This window comes from Malaclemys terrapin, chromosome 1, assembly GCF_027887155.1.
Source record: "Malaclemys terrapin pileata isolate rMalTer1 chromosome 1, rMalTer1.hap1, whole genome shotgun sequence".
Classification (NCBI taxonomy): domain Eukaryota; kingdom Metazoa; phylum Chordata; order Testudines; family Emydidae; genus Malaclemys; species Malaclemys terrapin.
Genome location: NC_071505.1, coordinates 47,375,983 through 47,391,371, shown reverse-complemented (window position 1 = coordinate 47,391,371; position 15,389 = coordinate 47,375,983). Strand labels below are relative to the sequence as shown.

Genomic DNA, 15,389 nt, shown 5'->3' with positions numbered 1-15,389 from the left:
TTCCAACATATAACCATCCTGACAGAGTTTTTCCTAATATCTGACCTAAATCTCCCTTGCTGCAGTTTAAACCCCTTGCTTATTGTCCTATCCTCAGAGGTTAAGGAGAACATTTTTTCTCCCGCTTCCTTGCAAAATACCTTTTATGTACTTGAAAACTGTTATGTCCACCTCTCAGTTTTTTCTCCAGAAGAAACAACCCAGTTTTTTCAATCTTTCCTCATAGGTCATGTTTTCTAGACCTTTGATCAATTTTGTTGCTCCCTTCTGGACTTTCTAGTTTTTCCACATCTTTCCTGAAATGTGGTGCTAAGAACTGGACATAATACTCCAGCTGAGGCCTTATCAGTGTAGTGTTGAAGATATTGAGCAGAACTGGACCTAATGTAAATCCTAGGCAAATTTATGGTATGTTTTATTTTTTTTCATACCTCTGTAAAACCATCCTATTTTAAGGCAGATTACAATAATAAAACTGTGGCATGTACTGGGGGCAAGGGTGTAACATGATGCTCCTCATTACACATTGTGAGGAAGTCACAAGCCTGTATTGGTGGGTCCCATGCTTCTGGGCAGTTTCAGTGGCCTCAAACTCAAAAAGGCCCCAATGTGACCTCTCTTTCTCAGTGTGGCAGCAAGAGTCTCAGCCTTTGGAGTTCCTTTCATCACCAGCCAGTATGGGAGATGGGAAGGGAATACCCCACAGTCTCTGTTGCTCCATAGAGCTCAGTAACCACAATTCAGCCTCCTGCCTGGACAGAGTCCTGCTTCCCTTCTTCAGGTGATCTCTGGAGAGTGGGGAGGGAACCCAGGCCCACCCTCTACTCTAGGTTCTAGCCCAGGGACCCTAATGGTAGCAGCTGTTGGCTTTCCCTTCACCACTGACACTGCTTTGATTCCCTAGGCCACTTCCCCCATGGTCCCCTTTTCCTAGTATCACCCTTACCTCAGGATTCAGCAATGCTTCCTCTCCTTTCATCTCAGCCTCCTGAAGAGCACTGGAAGGAGAGCTTTTAACCAGTATAAGTGGGACCTTGATTTGTTCCAGCTGTCTCCATTAGCCTAATGGCCTTAACTGGTTAATTGGCATCAGGTGTCTTAATTGGCCTGGAGTAGCCTTTTTTTAGCTATCCAGGGAAGAAGGGCCTGCTCATTCTGAAGACTGATATACCTGTCTTCCAGCACTCTTATATTCTTCCTGTCTGAATCTGTCACAACATATAGTTGCCACTAAATTTCATAGGCATTGTCTCAGAAGCCTACACCTACTTAGGAAAGCTCTACATCAAGACAGTAACTCTTTCTATTGGTGGGTTGCTCATAAATTGTAGTTATAACTTGCAATCCTAAGAAATGGAATGTGAAATCTAACACAACTCTTATCTGTTCCTTGATTTTATTTCAAATTCCATTTCATTAAGTTTATCTACTGTAAAAGCCAATCCAACAATGAGGGTAAACATAATCACCCGATCAAAATAGCATCAATATGGTACTCCCAGCAGCTGAATCTCTTGTGTGGATTTTGTCCTCTTTGTCCATGTCTTTACACTTATTTTAGACATTCCCTAAACTAAATTAGGGTCTGTCAGTGATTTGTTTGTTTTGTGTGACTTTTTCTAAAGTGTGATGGGGCACTGTGGAAAGTATTTTTTTTTCTTTTTCTCTTGATTCTTCCACATCCATATGGATGAAAAGTTGATGCTTGAAGCAGAAGAACTTGTAGTTTTCTACAAAGCTCCCAAGGACGCCTGTATAAAAGAATGAACTTAAAGGACATTCCCTCGTGTTTGCTTTGAAGACTTGAATAATGTGGATGATTCTTCTCTCGAGAGAAAGCAAAATAATATATCCAAGAATACAGCATATTGCAGATTCTTCCAACATGAAGTATTGCGTACCCTAACGTGACACTTCTCCTTGTGTGGATGCTTTAAGAGTTGAGAAAAAACCTCTGTTTTCATTGGGTTGAGAACTTTGGAGAACGTCTTGTACAACTTGTTAAATTCTGAAGAGATCTGTAAACAATGGAAGTATTTAGGTACCCTTTGTTTCTGGAGGTTGAAATTTTCATGGAGCTAGTTTAGTTTAGTTTCTGTGATTCATGATGGCAGCCAAATCAAATAGGCCTCACTGGCTCCAGTGTAAGAGAAGGCTTTTAAAGGAAGAGAGGCACTCAAGAGTGAGAAAGGAAGCCTTGCAGTAGAAATTCTCTAGAAATGACATTTTAAGTTATGTCTCTTCTGTCCTTTACCTCTTTCACCTAGCTCTTTCTCTTTAGTTAAGCATAAAGGAAAGCAAAAGACAGCTCAGAATTCTGAGCGCTAACCCCTAGGTGTGGGTACTATGTTGGGAAGAGGGTGTGACTCTGACTATGTTCATCTTTAAAGACACTTCCTAATAGCTTGTGCTAGCATTCTGGTGGACTCTCATCTCAAATTTTTATTTGTAATAGAAATTTTTAGTTAAATTTCAGGTATCTTAACTACACCTCCTCAGATGAGATACCACTGGATGATCTGTTTTCTTCTAAGGGGACTTCTGTCTCTTTTGTACCCAACTTTAGACGTGATAACTCTTGGGGCTTGTATTTCATAAACATAAAAAACAAAAACAAAACTAGTAGAGTGGTTACAAATGACTTCTTTGTTTCTAGCACTATGCTACATTGGTCATCCATATTGTGGTGGGTAGGAATAATCACAAACAGCAATGGCAACTGAAAGTGATGCTTGATGGTAACAATCTATTTCAGGTCTTAGCATATCACCAAGGCAGGCGTGTTACAATGTATCTGAATCCGGAAATGTCAGGATGTTCTGCACTTCATCCTTCATCCTTTCATCCAAACTGCTCTTTTGCCTGTTATGGTGGGACTACCTACTTAAACAGTGAGGCACTGGGGAAACAATGTGGGGAAGCGTCCACTGTCCATACTCTTAACTTGGTTTTTTAAAACAAAAGACCTCGATTTCCAGTGTAGTGGCCCTTTTGCAAGTGCTAAAATCTCTTTAAAATGCTGTCAGCCTGATTTAAAATCATATCTGATAAAAAGGCGGTGGGGAACTCTGAAGTCTTTTATGCCAAATTTCAGCCTCAGTCAAATATTTGTGGTCTAGTTATAAATCCCTGATAATCCAGGTTAATAGTAGACATTCAGGGCTGCTATAATATATCACGCATATGAACAAACTATTAAAAGCTTACATACAGCCACTGGGGTTATAGAGTAGCAGCAAGCTTTTGCTAAAAGTTCTGAAATATATAGATGGTCAACTGTGACAGCTGGTTCAGCTTGGAATGGAGTAGAGTAGTCTTTTAAGACCATTGCGTTGTGTGAAGAAATACTTCCTTTTGTTTGTTTTAAACCTGCTGCTTATTAATTTCATTTGGTGACCCGTAGTTCTTGTGTTATGAGATGTAGTAAACAACACTTCCTTATCTACTTTATCTACTTTCTCAACACTTCCTTATCTACTTCTCTACTTTTGGTAGCACTTGCTTAGCTGTAACCATTTAAAACACTGTGCCCATGAGTCATGAAAGGAGCATGAAGCAGATGTTCACTACATTTATACTATCTTCCATACCCAACCTGTCCCTAAATCATCAATCTTGTTTGAAATACCAGATTTTTTTGGATAGCTTTCTTAAACATTTTCTTCAACAGCTGTTGACGTGAAGAAACCTTCCTCTGGCAGCATTTCATTTGACCTATCCATACAGTTTCTTCCATAATTCCATTTATGGAGAAATTGATTCCATCCTCTTTTCAAACTCTCATTCCCTACTTATGTGCATATTCAGTGCACTTTGTTATATTTTTGGATACACTGACAGGCTAGTCTGGCACAGAGTAACAGCACCACAGGTCCAACATAAAGTGCTATTCAGAAGGTTCAGAAGCATGCCATTTTGAGAAGACAACAAGGAGTCTGGTGGCACCTTAAAGACTAACAGATTTATTTGGGCATAAGCTTTTGTGAGTAAAAACCTCACTTCTTCGGATGCATAGAGTGAAAGTTACAGATGCAGGCATTATATACAGACACATGGAGAGCAGGGAGTTACTTCACAAGTGGAGAACCAGTGTTGACAGGGACAATTCAATCAGGGTGGATGTAGTCCACTCCCAATAATAGATGAGGAGGTGTCAATTCCAGGAGAGGAAAAGCTGCTTCTGTAGTGAGCCAGCCACTCCCAGTCCCTATTCAAGCCCAGATTAATGGTGTTGAATTTGCAAATGAATTTTAGTTCTGCTGTTTCTCTTTGAAGTCTGTTTCTGAAGTTTTTTTGTTCAATGATAGTGACTTTTAAATCTGTAATAGAATGACCAGGGAGATTGAAGTGTTCGCTTACTGGCTTATGTATGTTACCATTCCTGATGTCCGATTTGTGTCCATTTATTCTTTTGCGGAGGGACTGTCCCGTTTGGCCAATGTACATGGCAGAGGGGCATTGCTGGCACATGATGGCATATATGACATTAGAGGATGTGCAGGTGAATGAGCCCCTGATGGTGTGGCTGATGTGGTTGGGTCCTCTGATGCTGTCCCCATATCTACTCTGGCAACAGCATCAGAGGACCCAACCACATCAGCCACACCATCAGGGGCTCATTCACCTGCACATCCTCTAATGTCATATATGCCATCATGTGCCAGCAATGCCCCTCTGCCATGTACATTGGCCAAACGGGACAGTCCCTCCGCAAAAGAATAAATGGACACAAATCGGACATCAGGAATGGTAACATACATAAGCCAGTAAGTGAACACTTCAATCTCCCTGGTCATTCTATTACAGATTTAAAAGTCACTATCATTGAACAAAAAAACTTCAGAAACAGACTTCAAAGAGAAACAGCAGAACTAAAATTCATTTGCAAATTCAACACCATTAATCTGGGCTTGAATAGGGACTGGGAGTGGCTGGCTCACTACAGAAGCAGCTTTTCCTCTCCTGGAATTGACACCTCCTCATCTATTATTGGGAGTGGACTACATCCACCCTGATTGAATTGTCCCTGTCAACACTGGTTCTCCACTTGTGAAGTAACTCCCTGCTCTCCATGTGTCTGTATATAATGCCTGCATCTGTAGCTTTCACTCTATGCATCCGAAGAAGTGAGGTTTTTACTCACGAAAGCTTATGCCCAAATAAATCTGTTAGTCTTTAAGGTGCCACCAGACTCCTTGTTGTTTTTGTAGATACAGACTAACACGGCTACCCCCTGATACTTGACATTTTGAGAAGAGGAATGGAAAAAATGCAATGCATTTGATTATCTTCCCTGCCAATTTGGGGACTGTTCGAATGCACCAAATGTGGTCTGTTGTAGTCAGCTAATGAATATTGACTACAGTTCTATGTATATAGTCAGTCCTTACTGCTGAAGCAAAAGACACATCTACTAAATATTCTTTGACTATATTACTTGACACATGCTGGCAAGTGCAGAGTACACGTGAAGGACAAAACTCTGCAACAATTTTGTTTATGGATGCTAAATAACTATTTTGGGAGGTGGAATGAGTAGTTCTACTGTCAACAAAGGCAATGAGTATGACCATATAGTGGGGTAGAGACTAGTGCATTTCTGAACATGAATGGAAGTTGTAGCTAGACCAATTCAGAGTGGAAATAAGGCACACATTTTTAACATTGAGAGTGATTAACCATTGGAACAACTTTCTACTCGCTGACCATTTTTAAATCAAGATTGGATGTTTTTCTAAAGGATCTGCACTAGGAATTATTTTGAGGAAATTCTATGGCTGGTGTTATACAGGAGGTAAGAGTTGATGATCATAATAGTCCCTTCTGGCCTTGGAACCTGTGAATCTATATGAATTTACAGGCTTAACCGCTTTACAGAAACTTCAGAATTTTTTTTTTTTTTTTTTTTTTTTTGGCCAGGGGATGGAAATGGAGATGGGGTTAAGTATCAAACAACTCAAGCTCTCTAAAGTAACTAGTTCATGAGGACCCTAGGCTGTCCCTATTTAACTCTTTCCATATTTTTATCCATAAAATTACCTTGCTACTCCACAGGTCATATATCCAAAGATCTTATTAGCCTTTTTTGCCACAGCCATGCACTGGGAATTCCTATTGTATGGCTTGTTCACTATAACCCCTAAATCCTTTTCAGAGTCACTGCTTTCCAGAATGCAGTCCCCTATTTTGTAGGTCTGACCTTCATTACTTGTTCCTAGATGTTTAACTTTCATATAACTGTGTTTTTAAAAAGCATATTCTGTTTCAGTGGGCCCATCTCACCAAGCGATCCAGATTGCTTTGTATGACTACCCTGTTCTAATAATTATTTACCATTCCACCAATCTGTGTCATCTGCAGATTGTATCCCCAGTGATTGTGTTACCCTACTAGAAACACCCTGATTGGATGGTTCCCAATTAATGTCTACTTTTTGAGATCCATTAGCCACTTCGTTATCCATTTAATATGTGCTTTATTAATAATGCATAGTGCTAATTTTTTATTCAGAATGTCATGCAGTACTAAATCAAATGCCTTACAAAAGTCTAGGTATATTAAATCCACAGTTTTCTTTATCAACCGAACTTCTGATTCTATACTTTGGTAGGTTTTGTCAAACATAATCTTATTTTGCATAAAACAAATGCATAATGCAGCAGAGGTTTGTGAAATATTGTAGGCACCCAGCAATGAGGTGGACTTTGGGTGCTTAAGTTAAATGACTCTCTTGATCAGTGGTGGGCAACCTGTGGCCCACAGGCATGATGTAGGCCATCACGGTAATCCGCTGGTGGTTGACAGTTTGTTTCCATTTGCACGGCCACCCGCAGCTCCCAGTGGCTGCGGTTCACAGTTCCCAGCCAATAGGAGCTGCGGGAAGCGGCGCGGGACACAGGGACGTGCTGGCTACTGCTTCCCGCAGCTCCCATTGGCCGGGAACTGGGAATTGCGGCCACTGGGAGCTGCGGGCGGCTGTGCAAATGTAAACAAACTGTCTGTCAACCACCAGCGGATTACCCTGATGGCCTACATCATGCCTGTGGGCCACAGGTTGCCCACCACTGATTTTGTGTCTTTCATCTATGATGGCTGATAGTCGATGTGGTATTTTGTGTAACCATGCTTGTTGGGTTCTGTTTTGCTGTTTGGTTGGACATGTTAGACTAGCACTAGAATAAGTTATTAATCACCGATAATCCTGATTAGCTGGTCAAGATAAAATGGAGATAATCATGGCTCTATAAAGAATGGCTCGTCCATTTATCGGGTCATTGAGCTATGCAGGAAACAGGGATGATGTAAGTGACCTTTTTTTAAATCCTAAATTCTTTTCCTCCGAGACCGGGCAATCTTCAATAAGGAAATCTTTCTCACATATTTTTCAGATGCATCTATTGTTCATGCCTGCAATATTCAGGCTTTCTTTCAGTGTACTGTGTAAACAAAAATGACATGCAAGTAACTGATACTAGATATCCTCTAAAAGCTTCTAATATGAAGGTAAATAAAGTTTATTGGCATTCTGTTTTAAAGCAAGAATAATTTTTGCCTATTGTAGCATACAGGGAAAGTGATCTTGCTTAGCATTAGTTTGCATTCTCTGCAGGCAGTCTGAGTTAGGACTGAGAAGAATTGGGAGGGAGATTATCAAATATTCATGAAATTGTTCAGAGTTTATTTTAAGTGGTTTTTAAATCCTCTTACTTTTGGAGAACTTCAGTGGTCCAAAGCCACGTATTTCCAAACCTCTCTCTGCCCTCAGGTTGGCTTTCGAAATCCATTTAAACTTAACCTAGAGTCACCCTACCTCCCCATCAGACAAGGGCTAGGATTTGCCAATTAAATGATTAGTGAGTTTCCCATCAGCGTGTCTTATCCCTGAACCCCAGTTGGAAGGCCCCCTGCAGGGACCTGTTTTAGCCAAGTGAGCTTGATGTTAATTTGTCACATTCCTATTTAATAGAGTAGAATACAGTTGAGAGAAGTCCTGTCTATAAATCTATTATCTTCTAAACATTTGCTGAGCTGGGTTCAGGTTAGCACATCCAGCGAGGGGTAACTGACCGTGCAAACTAGGATCCATCACCTTGAACCTTCAGGGTGATGAAGGTGCAGCCATGATCTAAAGGATGCACCTTTGAAATGCTAGTTTTTTGGGGAAAGAAGTAGGGAAAATCGCTCCGGAGTTTTGCATAGGAATGTTAAGTTATGGGGCAGTAGCTAATGGTAGAGGACAAAATATGTCCTCTCCCATACTATGGATTCATGGGAAAAGCCCAAAGACCACAGATCAGAAGAGTTCAAGGGTAATAAGGTGACACTAATAGACATTTGATTAATCTTTCAACTGCCAGAAATGGCATTTCCTGTGACATTAGTTTATTTAGCTCCCTCTTGGAAGGCTTGTTCATCAGTCTGACGTAAGTGCAGATTTCTCAATTCCAGGTATGTTACTCATATCACAAATACTGCAGTAAGAATAACTAGAGCTCTATCTAAGATGGCAAACTGCAACATAAGCTGCTGAATAATTAATTTGAACCATCGACTAAACCAGCGGTTCTCAAACTGTGGGTCGTGACCCTATTTTAATGGGGTCGCCAGGGCTGGCTCAGACTTGCTGGGGCCTGGGGCCAAAGCCCAAGCCCTACTACCTGGGACCAAAGCCAGAGCCAGAACCCCACCGCCCAGGGCTGAAGCCAAAGCTCAAGGGCTTCAGCCCTGGGTGGCAGGGCTCAGGTTACAAGCCCTCTTCCTGGGACTCAAGCCCTTGGGCTTCGGTTTTGGCTCTCCCCCACCCAGGACATTGAGGGTTGGGCTTTGGCCCAGTCACCTAGGGCAACTGGGCTCAAGCTTCGGTCCCCCCCACTCCTGGGTTCATGTAGTTATTTTTGTTGTCAGAAGGGGGTTGCGGTGCAATGAAGTTTGAGAAACCCTGGACTAAACTATAAAAAATATTTGCTTTGCTTCATTGTTTTAGAGGCATAAGAATTACCATATTACATCTAACCAATAATTTAGTCTATTCTGATATAGTGGTATTTGACACCACTGCTTCCTTTCTTCCCACATCAAATATACTGCTTGCAATCTGAAGAATGGTGTGTGTACACATGCATTCTAGTGGGTGGAGAAGGAGTATTTTTTGCACTGTATGACGATAAGGATTGATGGTCATTGTCATTCTAGCAAGTGTAAATAAAAATTCTGTTCTTTCAAGTGTCTAGTCCTTTTTTGGAATCTTTAACTCCTTAGCAGTACTCTATGTTGGTGATTCCATGAATTACCCTGATATACCTTTTAACTTTTTTTGATAGCTGAAAAATTATTCGACCTTCTAATTTTACTGCTACGTTGCTGTATTATGCGACTGGCAAATATCACTCAATTGTTGGCTTTTATCATACCACTTATTATACTCTCTCCTGCTCTTCAGCATTCCAAATTAAATATGAGCCACTTTTATTCTCTCCATATATGAAAGCATTCCCCTACTGTTTACTCTCATTGCCCTTCTCTAGATATATTCTGTTGTGTCAGAGAGAGGTGGGCCAATGGTAATGATTGAGAACAGAATATGCTACACTGATTACAACACTATTGAGGACGGGATACGTTTAGCTATTCAGTGGCTAATAACATCTAAGCAATATCTGGCATTATCCTCGTGATGTTGTATTCTTTTATTCCTGACCTCTGACTGAAGTTAATGCATATAAATGTCTTGAGGGAGTTCTTGACTGTAGTTTATATCCTTCATTTGAACATGTGTACAATTTAAATGTTTTCTGTATTTACCTTTAAAACTAGATGGAATAGCTTTTATGGCTCTGTTCTTGGTTCAATGACTAAAATGTCATCCTCCATAAGTTGTCATTTGATTATTCAAACTTCTTTTCTTTGACACTTAAGGTCTTGATCATAAAATGTAAGGGAAAAATAATGGAAACTGAGATGCAAAATATAATCTCTTTAAAAATAATGTTAAGTCTCATAAAAGCTTTCACTTTACTTTTAAACAGATGGGCTTAGGTCATGAACAAGGATTTGGTGCCCCATGCTTAAAATGCAAGGATAAATGTGAAGGATTTGAACTACACTTCTGGAGGTGAGTACAAGTATGACTTGGCTAAAATATAAGGCTTGATCCTACAAACACTGATGCATATACTTAACTTCTGGGGTATAAGTACAGTAATGCTGTTGTCTTCAATCAGACTGCTCAAATACTTTATTGTTAAAGCATATGCTCAAGTGTTTACAGGATGAGGGCCATAATTTGGCAAGTACTTGAGCTGTGCCTTGTAGAGCTGTGCAAATAAAGCTTTTTATTTTTTTTTTTTTTTTTCTTGCTGACTATTCTTTAAAACCAAATTAGGTTTTTTTAGCTTTATAAAAAGTTTGAAGTAAATTTTGAAATGAAAGCTTTTTTGAATGGAAAAATCCAAACTTTTTAAAAAAAAAGTCTAAATAAAATGTTTCAGGAGGCAATTGGAACAATTTTTGGTAAATTCAGCACAACCTCATACTGTTTTGCTTGACCTGAATTTTTGAACTGGGGAAGAAAGGAATTTTGGCTGAAAGAATTCACTCTGCTCTAGTGCCTAGCTTCAGGCATGTGAGTGGTCTTCAATGGGGACTATGGGATTATTTTTGTGTTTAAAAGTTAGGTGCATGCTTAAGAATCCTGCTGAATCAAGGCCATAAATAGGAACTCCATTCCTCTATTTTATACACTGAGAGAAATGGGGGGAAAAAACACTTTGTTTTGATAACTAAATGTGTTGTGCCCCTGCTTCCAACAAAATACATAAGCATTTGTCTGAGATCAGCTGTAGTTAAAATGATTTTAATTAACGTTGAAATTGAGTTAATGTTTGTGGAGTATTATACAATTGCTAACTTAACTTTTGCCATGTTCAAGTAATTTATTTGAAATATTGCTTGAACTTTGATGGTATGCTGTTCCTGAATCCAAGATTGGCTATGGCCTCTATTTTCTGTGCAATAAACAGATAGTGGCTTTGAGGTTTTTTTATAGCATTAGTATTCTGTATTTCTCCTGCTCAGCAAAAAAACTTCCACTTCTCCCATATTATCATTTCCACCACCCGCACCCACCCACCAGAGTCTGGGTTCTACTAAAGCCTGACTACATTTAAATTTTACTGGTATAACATTGTCGGTTAGGAATGTGGATTTTTCTTAACTGAAATAGTTATACTGGTAAAAGCACTAGTTTGGATGCAGAATACTGGTTTTGCATCAATATAGTTTAGTCTACTTCTTGAACTGAAATAAGTGCTTATACTAGCATAGCTTTTGTACTATATAACTATATCACGCTGGGTGGGTCTCTAGGGTAGACAAGGTCTATGACACATTCACTCTCTATTTAGACCTTCTGCTGCAGCAGAGAGTAAACTCAGTATGCTGGATTCTGGATCCAAACTAGGGCTTTTACCAGTATAACTATTTCAGTGTATTGCCTTTAACTACTGACCCATCCTTCCTCTCTTGAATGGCCTTAAAAGTGAAGCAAGTAGTCTGTAAAGTGAATCATGCTGTATAAATGGGTACTGAAGGGAAAAAAAAGTCCAAGTTTTGCTGATAAAGGAAATGCAGACCTCTGAGTATGTGTTGCAGCAGCTCATCAGTCAGGAGGAGGAAACACACCTGAAAATCCATTCAGTTGATCATACTAGTTTGAAATAAAAATGCTCATATTTTAAATAGGATGTAACCACAAATGGACAAAATCTTAACCCGATCAGCTTTTCATTTATGTTAACCTTGAATTTACTAGTTATCTTTTCACTGAGACAAGAAAATGTGGGCAACAGGAGTGGTGAGGATTGCAGTCTGAGTTGCTGTTAAAGTTGGGAGGCTTAAACGAGATCTCTAAACCCAACCACTCTGTTTTATTCTGCTTGGACGTTTTTAACATCTGTCTGCTCTACTGTCTGAATACATTCAGCATGATACCAGTGTAGTACTACCCTCTACTGGATGGAATTGAATCTGCTCTCCAGTGTTTCAGTTTTAATTGGCTTCCCTTGGTTTCTTGAGCAAGGGTTCCCAAACTTTTTGCTGTGTGACCCCATTTTAATGAATTCCTCCCAGGACCCCAAACAGCATGGAGGACACCATTTTTGAAGAGCAAAATGGCATCCTCCACACAGCATGACCTTGGATGCCCATATTGTGAGGTCATGCCACATGGAGGATGCCATATTGCTCTACAAAATGGCATCTTCTGCACAGCGTGACCTTGTATGTGTGTTGTTTGCAAGGTCAGGCTGTGTGGAGGATGCCATTTTGTAGAGCAAAATGGTATCCTCCATGCATCATGATCTTGCGCGCACCATACATAAGAGGTCACGTTGTGAAAAGCAAAAGATACTCACATTGTGAGTGTCATCCACATACTAGGGATTGCAGCCACCCCAACTGCTGATGGTATGACCATAGTTTGGAAAGCCCTGCTGTAGTGTCAGGCATGAAAACAATATAACACGCTTCAAAGAGCTGCTGGGGATTCTCCTTATGCTTGTGTGAAAGACCCCATAGGCTTTCTGGAGAAAAAGATTGAGAGTTGTATGGCTAGCTGGTGGCAGGCCATTTCCCTTGTGTGGAACAGACCAGGTTTGGAAACTATAAGCCTCTTTCTATCCAGAGCACAGGATGGCTTGGAAGACCGAGGTGAACGGATCTATGTCATAAATAGGGCCTCGTGTATGGTATGATTGTAAAGCCATGTAACTATAGGTTATTTTCGAATTGCTACAGAACTATTTGAAAGTCTAAGCTTTTTAAAAAAAAAAAAAAAAAAAAAAACTGTCTAGGCTTCAAGGTTATAATAACTAAGTGTAAGTCAATGTAGTGGTGTCTGCAAATAGCCTACAACAATACTCTTTGTGGCGGGGATGCACCCACTTCTTCTCAGTGGGGTATTAATACTGTATAGTTTTAAGACTTCAAAATTGTCCACAACACTTATTTTTCTCTGAGCAGTTTAGCGTTATCAGGCTAATTGTTTTGGGTTTTTGTTTTGTTTTTGTTTTGGCATTTCTGAACCACTATCACCATCAGGGTTTTTCTTTTTAAGAGATAACTATTAAAAACCATAGGTAAAATAAAGACTTAAAAACTGTTAAAGTAAGGCAGCATGGAATCTACTGTTCAAATTAAAATACAGTGTGAATTGATGATAGATTCATTCCTGCAGGGTTTTGCCACTCCTAGAAGGCAAGGAAATTGTGTTGAAATGCAGACTTCTATAAACTTGGCAAAACCTCCCTGCAAGGGGGAAAAAACTTTATACATTAACCGGCATTCTCTTATATTAATCTTCTTCAGCACTGCTTCTCAACCAGGGATGGGGGGGGGCATGAGCAGGTTTCAGGAGGTCTGCCAAGACTCTGGCTCCAGCCTCGGGTGGCGGGACTTGGGGAGGAAGCGCCATCTCCACCTCCAACTCACCCCAGCAGGTCACCCGGCCTGTGTGGGTTGGGGAGGGGTGCAACCAAAAATTTCAAAATTACTGCAGAAGAAAGATCTCCCCCTGCTATCAGAAGGGGTTGCCTCACAGCCATTGGCTCCACAAGCAGGCAGCAACTAGCCAAGGAGATACACCACTGCTCTGTCCTGCTATATCAGCACTTCAGGGAGCAGGGCCAAATGGAAGGCAGAAATCGGGAGAAGGGGGGTATGTTGTCCCACGTGCCCCACCCCCACGTGTTGCCTCTGGTTGGGGGGTCTGCAGGTTTGCCTATTTATGTTTTAAGGGTCCCTCTCTCCCAGCGCTCTGCCACGACCACACAAGCCACGTTAAGGCGCTGCTGAGGCTTGCCAATGTAGACTAGCCCTTTAAGTATGATTACATACTTTCCCACTAGATGGGGAGAGTAAGACTGGAGTCATGTAACATAACCTATTACAAGCAGCAGGGGATGTTCTGACTTGCCTTTTGAAATGCAGTCTGAGAATTCACAGTGCTGTGTGAATACCAAAAGATGCTAATAGCCTGCCAAGTTCACAAAAAAGCTATTTGGGACCAGTAGTTTCCTCAAGGTCATCTAACCCTTCCACACCTGGTACAGCCCAGGGTGGGAAATATGGTGGTTTAAGCCACATTTCATATCTTCCCTCATTCTGGGGCCAAAAAGCAGATCCCGAGGCACATCTTGCAGCTGCCCTGAGGATAGGGTGACCAGACAGCAAATGTGAAAAATCGGGATGGGGTGAGGGGTAATAGGAGTCTATGTAAGAAAAAGACCCCAAAATCAGGACAGCTGGTCACCCTACCTAAGGATGTTTTAAATTGCACCGGCTCCAAGGGTCTATACCAGTAGAAGGGGAACTTCAGGATTTCCTTCGAGACCTTTTCCACTCGGCTTACCCAGAACATCTCATCCAGTTCTAGGAGAACATTTCATCTTGTTTTCTGGGATCGAAAAACTCTGTTAGTCACTCAGGTTACTTTAATTAGGCATGTAACAGCTCTATGCCCACATTGGCCGGGCCCAGACCTGGGGTTTGCATACAAGGTGATACCATAATACCAAATCACCTGTGTCACTGCACCGTTTATATATATTTTTCCTAGCTCAGAACATCTATTCTTGATTCTAACTGGTTTGGACACTGGGCAGATTGTGTGATAATTGCTTATGTCCTCGCCTTATCTACATTTCAAGCTTATCAGTTCAAGGTGTTCCCATTTATCTCAACTAGCCTGAAAACACTATCTCTAGCACACAGCCTGTCACACCCTTGTTTACAGTCTAACCTTGCACTCAAGTTTACTCATGCCCGGCAAGATCTATGCCTACAGGAGGAAGGGATGTGGAGTACCTGTATTCCCTTTATACTGAGGGCCAGGACCCTGAGATTTAGGGCTGTTAAACCAAACCTGTGCTAGTGAGGGGAAGGGGAGGGCATGCTATGGAACTCTTCTTGGGCAGCTGAATCTGCCAGCTTCAGGTTTGCTTTGTGCCAGGAGCCAGCACAAAGTGGATGTGGTAAAGACCAGGATGTGGCCCAGAGTGGTATTAAAAGGTTGGCTTTCTCAACTTCTTCAATCCCCCCTTTCCCTCCACCTCATCCTAACACACACATCCAGGGATGGGGAAGGTGCTGGCAGAGGCACTGAACCTGTTCTTCATGAACTTTTGATTTGTTTTGATCTAATAAACCGATCCTCCATCCCCTGAGAGTAGAAGGGAGGGGAAACCACTTTCCGCAACATGTAGATCTGGTGGGAAGTATAAGAAGCTGATTTCCATTCCTCACACCTCCACTCCCAAACATACACACTGTAAGTGCTGCTGCCAGCTCAAGGATTAGAATCATAGGGTTCAAAGAGACCTCAGGAGGTCATCTAG

The 15,389-nt window shown here is 41.1% G+C and overlaps 1 protein-coding gene across 1 annotated transcript in view; it reads left to right on the top strand.

Annotated features, from left to right (window-relative positions):
* The window catches only part of TES (testin LIM domain protein), a 37,769-nt gene that overhangs the window by 9,250 nt on the left and 13,130 nt on the right, over positions 1-15,389 (top strand). The window contains exon 2 of the mRNA XM_054023746.1: positions 10,026-10,111. Within this exon, the coding sequence (XP_053879721.1) occupies positions 10,026-10,111 (86 nt within the window). The remainder of the gene's footprint in view (positions 1-10,025; positions 10,112-15,389) is intronic.